The following is an 11,756-nucleotide window of genomic DNA, read 5'->3' as shown; positions in this document are numbered from 1 at the left end:
GCACCCGCCCGTGCCCCCCGCCGGTGCCGGCGGGCCGCTTGCGGGGCAACCGCGCAAGAGCAGCTCGTCCCGTCGCAACGCGTGGGGCAATTTGTCCTATGCCGACCTCATCACCAAGGCCATCGAGAGCTCGGCGGAGAAGCGGCTCACGTTGTCGCAGATCTACGAGTGGATGGTCAAGAGCGTGCCCTACTTCAAGGATAAGGGCGACAGCAACAGCTCGGCGGGTTGGAAGGTGAGTGGCCACGGAGAGCGTGGCCGGTCCGGGAGGGGGCGGGAGGACTCCTGCCTTCATTTGTGGTAGCAGGTGAGGGGGCCCGGTTTTGCAAGTTCGCCGGGTCTGAAAGTGCAGGGCACGCGGGCAGCGCGTGCGAGAGTCGAGGCGAAGTGGCTCTTGTGGGTAGTGGGCTCTCCTGGGGCAGGTCGGGGGACCGGGATCGGTGTGTGTGCGCGCAGACCAAATGGGAGGGAGAGGAGAGTTGGAGTGGGACGGGGCTGGGACTCATTTGGGAACGAAGGGAGTGAAAAGAAGGACGCCCAGAAATGGACTTTAGAGGAGGCGGAAAAGTTTGTCAGTGAAAGGAGAAGGTAGTTCGTGGGGGATCTGCACCCCCAACAGCCCGCGCGGACTCGGGCCACTGCGCCTTTTCCTCCCAGACCTCGGGGGTGCGGGCGGCTCCTCCCCGCCCCCGCGGCGCGCGTTCCCCCCACTAGCCTTGGGCCTCGCCGCTGAGCGGTTTCCGCCGCGCTGGGCGGGGAGGCCGGTCGCCGGAGGCCTGGGCTGCAGGTGGCGGGGGTCGGGCAGGCGCTGGCCGACCGGTGTGTGACTGACCGAGCAGTGTTTGGAGCCCGGTGTGCACTTCGATTTGATTTTACCCAAAGTGGCCTAGAGTGCGTGTCGCCCGTGCGCGCGGAGCCCAAGGTAACTCAGCGCATCCTACACGTGGGATGGCGCGGCCACCTCCTGCCGAGCGACGGCGCCCGGTCGCGCGAGGCGAGCAAAAGTTCAAGTGTGACCCTCGGCTGGGGCGGGGGCGGGAGCTGGCGGCAGCGAGGGAGGGGCCGCGGGCGCAGGAAGCAAGCGCCTTTAAAGGGCCAGCGCGTACCGGCCGTGTGCGGCCCTGGCCGGGCGGTGAAGTCAGCATTTGTCCACGCGAGGTAATGACCCCAAACAGCCTCACGCATGGTCCAGGGCACTCATTAGGCACGGAAGGATTTTTCTGGGATCAGGACAAGGGATGTGTCAACGTTCTCTTGCTTTGCCATTCTAGTGTTATTGAACCTGGAGGTGCAAATCCCAGGGGGAAAAACCGAGAGGTGAGGGAGGGGGGCCTTTGTGACAAGTGTTTTGGGGGGATGGAAGTGGAGGTGTTCAGAGGAATGGACTGGGGAGGACCGAACACGAGGTGCCTCAGGCCACTTTTGCCACTTGACGCACTTTTTGAGGGTAGGCACATCCCTTCCCTTAAGGGCAGAACGCTGGACGTTTACTGAGGATCTTTTCGGGGATCCATTCGCTCGGGCTTCTTGAAACTAGCAGTTTCTTATTGTCGCTGGTGGAACTGATGTGAAGTTTCTGTAGTTGAGTCGAGCTCCTTCCTCTCTCTCATTAGACTGTACAGCCTAATAAAGATTGATGTTTGCTGCGCAATTGTTACACCACTGTCGTCTTCATGGTTAATGTCTCAGAAAGGTCAGGTTACTGACTATTTGAAGTTCTTGGAGGAGTCAGGGTTTTACTTTTTCCAAAGTGTGTTTTAGAGAAAAGGTATAACCTCATTACTGGCATTACGTGCAATTTTACCAATTTACTTAAAAAGATGTATCTCCTTAAACTTACAGTATAATTTAAAGTCACAAAATTGGGCTTCTCTGTCAAGTTCAATTTTACTTCATATTTGGATTTTACTTATTTGATATCTGTCAGCCCTATGTAAGTTATTATAAAGTATTGCCACTAAAAATTACCTTCTATCCCTCTTTTAGCATTTAAAATACAGAATGTCCTTTACACCATTCTTTAAGCTTGCTGGAGTGCCTTTATTTAAAAATAGAAAACGGTAATGTTTGGAGATTTTAATTTTGCCTCATTTCCCTGATTAAATAAATGACTTTAAATTAGGGCATTCTTACATCAGTAATATAATGTAAAGTTTTACGATTCAGTGCTTTACAAAGAAATTCTACAACCAAATAAGCCCCCTCATCATTTTTAATAGATTTTTGGTCTGTGTCCTCCTCCTCCAACGTAATTACTATTTTATTAAAAAAAAATTTTTTTTTTTGAAACCAGAGCTTGAATACTGATTCAGTGTTATTAAGGACTATCTGTCTAGAATTGGAGTCCTAAGGAAAACCTAGTGCGACTTTGAGAGGGAACAGGTTGCCATTACAAATGAGTAAATGTTTCAGGTATAACCAGTCAGTTAGTTGGTGTAAGTCAGATTACAGCAAATGCATTTTCACTTTGAGTAAAAGGATATTTTAGGAAGAAAAGAAGCAACTTGAAGTATTCTAACTCATAACTAGTCTATTAGAGTTTTCATAAAAATGAGTTACTTGTTAAAACCAAGTTTCACTCTCGGATCTGACTCTCCAGTTTTTAAGGTTGATAAAAAGAAATTTTATTGTACCTTAAAATTATAAAATGCGGGTCACTCAAAGTTTATCTGCTAGGACAGTAGAGGTTGCTTTGAAGCTAAATATTTCCTGTGATTCATTGGTGGGAATTAGACTGACTCTGGTAAAATATAGTTTCTTCTGCTTTATTTTCTGGGGCCTGTTTGGGAATTTGAAAGTCATTTGCATAGGACAAAATAGTTGCAAAGATGTTAACGAGTTCGAAAATTTTAATATTAGCTAAAACATCATCAGGTTGCCACCGTAAAGTGGAAGTTAAGAATTTTGGAAAACCCGGGATCTTTTAAATCATGTACAGTATTTATAAATAGTGAAACTTAACTTGGATGGTCTTTTTTCTCACATACAAACTTTCTAAAGCTTGGCAAGAAATGTTCTGAGCTTTGATTTTTTTTTTTTAAAGGGAAGTTTTGAGTTGACTCTTGCTTTTTATTTTGATATTATTTGGAATACTTAATTTAGCTTAAAAGAATGCTTCAAAAATAAGACAGTACTTGTTAAGGCAGTTTATCTTGTCATCTTTATTTTGGAATGAATTGTCTTTAATTTGGCCTAAGAAATGGCAGGAATTTTAAGATACCAGAAAATGCACTATCTCCTATATACTTCTGAGTTTTTAATATGCAGGTAGGTAAATTCATCACAGAGATTCCAGGTAGGAAGATTCCTGACTGTTTTCTTGCTCCACAGTCACATTTGACTTAAAGAATCCTGGTGAGGCTGACTTCTGGTTCACGGTAAAGTAAACCTTTTATAAAAGTTGGCTGAAGACTTCAATTATGTATTTAGGGAAGGGAGCAGGAGGAAAGGGAATTAAAAAGCAGGCGAGGGACTCCGCTGCCAAGTTTGGCATCTTACTTGCAAAAGGCTCAAAGTTGCTCGCAGCTGATGTGAACGCGTCTTAGGACTCAGAAACTTTGCTCAGAAATTGCAAATAAATGTTGAATGTGAATACCTTAACGAAAACTCATAGTAATTTTATTTTATCTATGGTTGGTTGGCATTTCTCTTGGAGATTTGGCAGAAGGGATGGCTTCTATTTTCCTGTGATACTAAGCATTTTTTTAAAGTAGCAAATATTTGAATACTGGAAAAAGACATTTTTCTCATTAACTTTGAAAAGAGTTTATTGAGACACATTGCCACCCCCATTATTGTTGATTATAGAAGCAAACATCATTAGCAGTCTTATGCTACACAATATTTTAAGTGGACCTATAAAATGGGGATGAGGGGAAAGAATCTTCAGTTGTTAATTACAGTCTTGATAAGCTAGATGATCTGTGTTTGTTGTCCTTGTGCTCTAGCTACCTTTAAACACCTAAACTGCAGATTCTGTTTTAGACTTTCTAAGAGAACAGCTGTCTGTATTGCCAGAATTTCTTCGGGAAGCCTGAACTATTTGCATTTTTCTGGAACACTCTGCCCTTGGAAACTACCCAATACCCTGGCATCATGGGAATCTACTTGGCCTTTTTATTTTTTCTCTCCTGTGTCTCTGTGTGCTGTAACTTTGGGGCTTCCTGGAATCCTCTGGAAAAGGCAGTGCGAGCCCCCACTGTGACTGAAGAGTCCAAAAGGACTTTGCAGTAGTGTGGAGCAGGAGCTGAAGGGAGGGGTACAGAGTAGATTCAGCTCTGCTTTCCTGCAGCTCAAGATTTGCCTTGGCCTTCTTAGTAACAACTTGCAGAGACTTGCCCAAAACCCCTCCCCCTCTGTACACCTCCCAGGGGTCAGATAACCAACCACCTTTTCTCCAAGCACATAAAATTATGAAGTTGGTGTAGTTGTTTCTCAGTTTTGAAACAGAGAGGACCAGATGAACTTGCAAAAAAAATGTTTGTTTTGTTGTTTGCCAGGGTGAAGGCTTGCATTGCAGTGGATGTGCTATAGATACCAATGTACTGAAGTCTGTAGTAATTTTCCCTTTTTGTGAATTCCAGACAGGGACTAACAAAATCAAGTCAGTGGCACAGAACTTCTTTGCAGAGAATTAAGTATCTGTTATTGGTGGTCTTAAAGGAACCCATGAAACTACATTTCTATATATTGTCGATATCTTATGGTTCAACTTTTAACACCCCTGCCCCCATATCCCAGTTTGTTCATCCTGCTAGGTTTATCAACTTGTTGTTACATACCACCAATACTTAGTCTGGCTTGAGTTATTCCTGACACTTGGCAGGAATTTTGGCTGTCTCTCCCCATCCCCCCTTTTTTCTATCCCTTTTTCATTCATCCACATAGCTTTTGTGTACACTAGAAGAAAAGCAAACTAGTTTTGATGTTAAGCCAAATAAAATTATAAAGCTAAACATGCAATCCCTTTTTAGTTACTGAATTTTTACTGTAATGGATTACTTACATAGGGCATGAATTCACCATGTGTCCTTTATTGCCATATTATTACAGAAAAAAATAAAGTTGAGACAGAACTGCATGAGGAGTCTCTGTAGCCCCCAATTCTGGGTTCTTGATGTTTGCTGAAATTGCTCTCTACTACTTACTAGTCACTCAGACTGGGAAGGGTAGTGTTTAATTTCTTACCCTTTCTCAATTTTTCTTTGATCACCTCCTCTGTAGAAATTCCTTCTTATGTCAGCTTCTCTTACATTGTACTATTCTGATCCTTATTCCCCACCCCTCGTCCCTTTTTGCCATTATGACTGACTGAGTTAGTTCCCTTATTTTTGCTTCTATATTTGTAGGTATACCCCAGGACGAGTTGTGGACTTTTCTCAGAAGATAACTTACACTCTGTTGTCCTGTATCTCCAGTTACCTAACTAACCCCCCTGAGATGTCCTGGTTTCACTTCAGATTCAGCAAACATACAATCTTTCACTCTACTTTCTCACATGAGATTCCAAGTTAAATTCTCTCATCTCAAGCTTTATGGTCTGGTATCCCTTTTCCCCAGTTTTTAAACCTTGATGTCCTCTTCAGCTCTCTCAGTGTTTAGTTTCCCCAAGTCTGTTAACTCTTCCTTGGAAGAGTCCCTTGGGAATTTTTACTTACAAGTTTTAATGATTCCCTTACGTTAGCTCTTATTTCAGACCTAGGCCATCTTGTTCCCAGGACATGGGGATTGTTTTGTGCCTCCACTGAAAATTGGGAAAAAAAATGTTGCTTAAAGGCTTAAATCAGTTCTAACAACTTCCAAACATGGCTTTTGCTTTGAAGGCATTTTTGCTTTCTTTCAGTGAATACCTGGTAATCTCGTAATTAATGCTGCTGTGTTTATAATATTTTAATATCTGTATGTTTTAACTTTTCAAATTTTTTTTTTAAAGATTTAAAAATCTTTAAGATACGGAGATACGGAGGGTGAGAGGATTCACCAGGGACAGAGTGGGGAGCAGAACAGGTAGATCGACGAAGTACACTGCTGAGGGAGCAGTGGGCTGGTCAGGAGAGGTCTGCCGCCGCCATGTGGCTCTCCTCCGGAGCAGGCGGGGATCGAACTCATGCGTAAGTGGCTTAAGCTTCTTAGTGCTGTGCTTTAACTCGCTGCGCCACCAGGGAGGGCCTCAAATTTTTATATATATAGCGTTGGGGGAATTTTTTTCCTTGGATCATGGGTCTTTTCGTACTTAAGCTTTCTTTGTGTGCATGATACAATTTGTATTTCACAATTTTATTAGCAGTGTGAATAGAGAACAGTGATTTATTTTTTTGAAAGATTTATTTATTTATGCATATAAGAGCTGGGGTGTAGGCCAGAGGTGTTGGAGGTAAGAGGAGGATTCACCAGAGACAGTGGGAAGCAAAATAGGCGGATTTGCTGAAACACAATGCTGAGGGGAGTAGCAGTAGAGACAGGAGAGGTCTGTGCCATGTGGGTCAGCTCCTTGGTGAGGGATAGAACTTGTGCTGCAGTAGCTTGGTGATAGCTTGCTTCATAGTGCTGAGGCTTACTCTTATGCCACCAGGAAGGCCCAACAGTGATTATTTTTAATGGATCGTCAGGGCACTTATTTTTTCTCTTTTCTTTGAATGATTACTGTGTACAGGATATTGTATTGGATACATTTAAATAATAGAGAATATGCAAAGGTGGATCCTGTAGGGAGTGTAGGTATATGTGAAATATAAACAACTTTATTACAAGGCATCCATCATATTTTTAAAAACTATGTTTGGAATCATGCACTGGCATTCATAAAGGCATGATATTAGAGGATCATTTTATCTGAATGTTGGATATATGAAATATAAAAAGTTTAGAATGTACAGTATAGGTAGAAGATTCCTATGGATACTGTGTATCTTATGAAAATGTTAGATCAAATTTTCTATGAAATTACATTTTACAATGTAAGAAATTACGAAAGTAGGATTACATTTTAGTTTTTTAGTGAAAGTCCATAGAAACAAGCCAACTTATAGAGACCCATGGAATGTAATTAAAAACCAATGTTTTGTATTTGATTTAAAACTGACCTACAGAACTTGGCAATATATGGAATGGGTTATATATAATTGACATCAATAGTAGGCATTTACAAAATACTTGACTTTTGGCTTAGTCTGTTCTTTAAAATTAAAACTAGTGGGGAGCCTCCCTAATGGTGTTGGGGTTAAAGACAGCACTATCAAGCTATCTGCAGGCACTGCAGCACCCGAGTTTGATCCCCAACTGGCTGGGGAATGTAGATGGCATGGCAGCTTCTCCCTCTTCTGTCTCACCTGCTGCTCCCATCAGCAGTGTATTTCAGTTGATCTGCCTGTTCTGCTCCCCACTGTCTCTGGTGAATCCTCTTACCCTCCTGCACCTCTTCCTACACCCTAGCATTTGTATGCATAAACAAATAAATCTTTAAAAGATAAAATTAGGGCCCTTCCTGGTGGCCCAGCGGGTTAAAGCTCTGCACTAAGAAGCTTAAGCCAACTCCTCATGAGTTCGATCCCCGCCTGCCCCAGAGGAGATCCACATGGCGTGGCAGACCTCTCCTGACCCGCCCGCTGCTCCACTCAGCAGTGTACTTCGTCGTCGATCTGCCTGTTCTGCTCCCCGCTCTGTTCCTGGTGAATCCTCTCACCCTCCGTATCTCTGGCCTGTACCCCAGTTCTGTATGAATAAATAAATAAATCTTAAAAAAAAAAAAGATAAAATTAACTGGGAACAGAGTGATTGAAACGATCACGATTAAACATGATTTTTTTTTTAAATCAGGAATTCTGAAGTTTCAGTCTCAGAATATACTTACGCCATTGTGAAGGATAGTTCTATAGGCTTAAAAAGAGACTTTAAAGTTTAAATGTCAGTTCTAATACTGTACTAAATATTAGCTGTCTTTGATAGCTTTCTCACTGTAACATCTTTACTAACCTAAGTATAGGAATAAAGAAAGTTACAATGATATTTTCCATCAGATCTGCAGGAGGTTAAATTTGGATAGGCTAAACCCAAAAGTGATGCCAAAACTGAGAAACATAACCAAATGTATTCTGAATAATTGGAGTCAGCTGCCCAATCTCATGGAGAGTTAAAAGGCTTATGCAACCAAGACTGTATATGGCATTTCAAAAGTCATATGCAGTTATTAAAACATTAGCTATTTTTGAAGTAACAAGTGTTGAAGAAATGTAGAAAGTTACTTTACTAATATGTCTTGTACTTACAATTGCAGTGACATTTTACTGTAAAAGATACCCTGCTGGGGCAGAGACAACAGTAAGATGAAAATATAGCTAGGTCACTACTGTGATTTTTATTAAATGTTTAAGTTTCCTTCCATGACGACAAAATTTGCTCTCCAAGTACATAAAGATGTCACACTTGTATGACTGGTAATGGTGTCAGGTTACACTTGACAGAAGCAACTAGGAAAGAGTATGGTATCGATCAGTTAATTTTCCCCCACTGTTTGTGGATTCAGTGAAGTTCAAAATTACAGCTCATCTTTGGTCTGTGCATTCCATAATATATTATGTGAAACAACTTTATCCTCAACTTGTCTCTTCTTGGTTCTAATTTTGAAGGGGAGAAGTAGTAAGCTTTTCTCTCCCTTGGGAGGAGAAACAGAAGTTAATTAATAGCTCTGAAGGAGGCCAGGTAGTTTTTTGCCAAGTTAGCCTGTCCCTACTGACAGGAAGTTATGAGAGTTCTTTAATTTTTTGGGACCGTGGATGGCACATCTGTCTTTTTCAGAAGGGGCTGCTCTCTCTAAAGCATGTGACTCATGGTCTGCACAGTAGCACCTGGGATCTGGGATGTGCCTGTATATTTTAAAGTTCTGTGCCTCATATGCTTGAAAACCTGGAGTCTTTAATTTTTTTTTTTTTGGTGTGGTTTACTTCCAGTATCTCTATGGATCTTTGATACCTAAAAAGAAAGACTTTTTCCTGTCTTGATTAAGTTTTCCCCCTACATATTATTGTTGGTCTTAATCATAGTGTTGTTCTGTGTGTAGCTTAAGATAGAGAACTTAATGCAAATCCTTTGACCTGCAAAGCTGTATAGGTGCAATCCACCTAAGTAAGACAAAACTGTGATGAGAAAAAGGTGCCCTCTTTCCATTCTTTTTTCCCTTCTACTTTTGTTTGATTAAATACAATTCTTAGAATAACATGTTTATCTCAATTGTTATTTTGCATAAATCTGGAAAATGGGTCATAATTTTGCATCTCTTAATTTTTACTGTTAGAGATTTGATAAGCATCCTAGTTAAGGAAAAAATGTTTTTTTTTAAAATATTTATTTATTTATGCATAATAACTGGGGTACAGGCCAGAGGTGCAGGGGCAATGAGAGGATTCGCCATGCCATGTGGGTCACCTCCAAGGCTGGGGATTGAACTCATGCTGAAATGGCTTTAGCTTCTTAGTGCTGCATTTACCTGCTGCACCACCAGGGAGGGCCCGGAAAAAATGTTTTACTGTTTGTAATTATGAGCCTCAGATTGTTAATGCTGGGGTCTCTATTACTAGTTTGTTGAGTTAAAAATTTGATTATGAAGGTAGAATAAATCAGTCTTTTTTTTTTTTTGAAGATAAAGGTCTTTTTAAAAACTTGGTATCTACCTGAGATCTAGAGGCACTTAGCTTTCGTCTTCTTAACCCCTGTTGAGTTTTGCCTTTAAAAAAAAAAATGATTTATTTATTTATGTATACCGAACTGGGGTACAGGCCAGAGGTGCAGGGGTGGTGAGAAGATTCACCAGAGTGGGGAGCAGAACAGGGGGTCTGACAAAGGTCTGACAAAGTACATTGCCGAGGGGAGCAGTGGGCGGGGTCAGGAGAGGTCTGCCCCACTGTGTGGGTCACCTCTGGGGGGCGGGGGTCAAACTCATGCTGAAGTGGCTTTAGCTTCTTAGTGCTGTGCTTTAACCTGCTGCGCCACCAGGGAAGGCTGGAGTTTGCCTTTCTTAATCGTGTAAATTATATTAATGCTTTTCTTTAAGGGTACCATGCCCCAGAAGTCTGCCATGCGAGTGCATACAGGGAAGAACCATTTTATCTTAGAAATCCCTGCAGCGTGAAACATGTTTATCCCACATTCTGTATCTAAAAGAAATGCAGTTGGATTTCAAATCCATTTTGGAGAGCTTGAAAATAAAATAACTGTATAAATTTTCGTCGATAGTCTTATACAAGTAGATAATGAATACCTCAGACAGTTTGGTTGCTTGGAAGCCAGGTCAAAGGAAATGGTTTGCATATGGTTTAGCTAGAGGCTCTTTGGAAGGTTGTTGAGTTATTGACAAATACGGATTTTATAGTGCCATTTTGATATGAAAAGAATTTTTTTGGTTAAATTCGTATAACCTCAGTGTAAAATTGCAGCAAGATAGGTGCATTCAGTTAGCATAAATTTCTAGCAGAGATAATGTAGATTCCTGATTGTGATGGCTAATTTGCACAATCATCACTTTGTCACATCAGTGAGAGTTCAGTGTCAGGTTTTAGCTAGCCATACAGACTTTAAAATGGGAGTCCCTTAAGGCAAGTGTTTCCTTTATCTCACCTGTCTGCATCTAGGCAGCCAGCTATGGAGGGGGCAGAAGGGAGCAGCAGGGAACTCACAGAACTTGTAAATATCAAGGAGGTTGTTTGTGTACCAAGCTGGTTACATCTTTCTAAACTTAAATGGAAACCTTTTCTCTTTGGCTGTGTGGGTTTGCAGCCCATCATGAAATTTACATGTAATGAATGTGAAAGCTTCCTGTGGACCCATCCTTCTGAGAGTTTTGTGTAATGTAAACTTTCTCTTTAGTGGCCCTTTATAATATTTACATACATTGTATGTGAAAGATTCCTATGCTCCCACTATTACCTGTGTTCCCGAAGTAGTTTCTTGAACCCAGTAGAATTCATGGAATAAAATTATGTAGGACTGATTTATAAGCACATGTGGTAATGTGGACTTTCAGATTATAACAGAACACTGACTAAAAACATAGCAGCTGATGGGTTTGCTTCACATTTTAGAACAGGTCACCAAAATGGATTTTTATTAGTATTTTTGAAGTATTTGAAGTATTTGGGATAATTAAAAAATTAATTATCTTTTGAAGTATTTGGGATAATTAAAAAATTAATGCTAAAGAAATTTATTAGGGTTAAAAATTCCTGTAATTAGGTGTGTTTTGATGCAGTCTACATAATCTTTCTTTTTTATTTTGTTTTGCAGTGATTCCTCCCCACTGTGACCACACTGCTCTGTAGTAGTAGTCCTGGGGCATTTCGTTACATTTCATGAAATGCTCTTTTGACACATTTGATGATTGGTTACACTAAGAACATACTAAAAATAAGTACAAGAAAGCAGATTTATGATTGTTACGATATAAACATAATAGCACAATTGTCACAATATTCAGCTTGTCCTGTCTGCCCTTCACTGTTTAAGTACATTCTTTGTTGATGAGTGGTCCCCCAGAATCTGTTACTGCCCTTTTTTATTCAATTACTTTATTTTTTTATTTTTTATTTATTTTCGAATACAGAACTGGGGTACAGGCCAGACGTGCAGGGGCGGTGAGCAGATTCACCAGAGACAGAGTGGGGGAGCAGAACAGATCGTCAACGTACACTGCTGAGGGGAGCAGCAGGCGGGTCAGGAGAGGTCTGCCGCGCCATGTGGTCACCTCCAGGGCAGGCGGGAATCGAACT

The 11,756-nt window shown here is 41.4% G+C and overlaps 1 protein-coding gene across 1 annotated transcript in view; it reads left to right on the top strand.

Moving 5' to 3' along the window:
- Positions 1-11,756, top strand: part of FOXO1 (forkhead box O1) — an 89,307-nt gene that overhangs the window by 790 nt on the left and 76,761 nt on the right. Inside the window, exon 2 of the mRNA XM_012723171.1 lies at positions 8-235. Within this exon, the coding sequence (XP_012578625.1) occupies positions 8-235 (228 nt within the window). The remainder of the gene's footprint in view (positions 1-7; positions 236-11,756) is intronic.

Source organism: Condylura cristata, unplaced genomic scaffold (assembly GCF_000260355.1).
Source record: "Condylura cristata isolate star-nosed mole 26May11 unplaced genomic scaffold, ConCri1.0 scaffold00010, whole genome shotgun sequence".
Classification (NCBI taxonomy): Eukaryota; Metazoa; Chordata; class Mammalia; order Eulipotyphla; family Talpidae; genus Condylura; species Condylura cristata.
The sequence above is the reverse complement of the archived record's forward strand: the minus strand, read 5'-3'. Positions and strand labels throughout refer to the sequence as shown.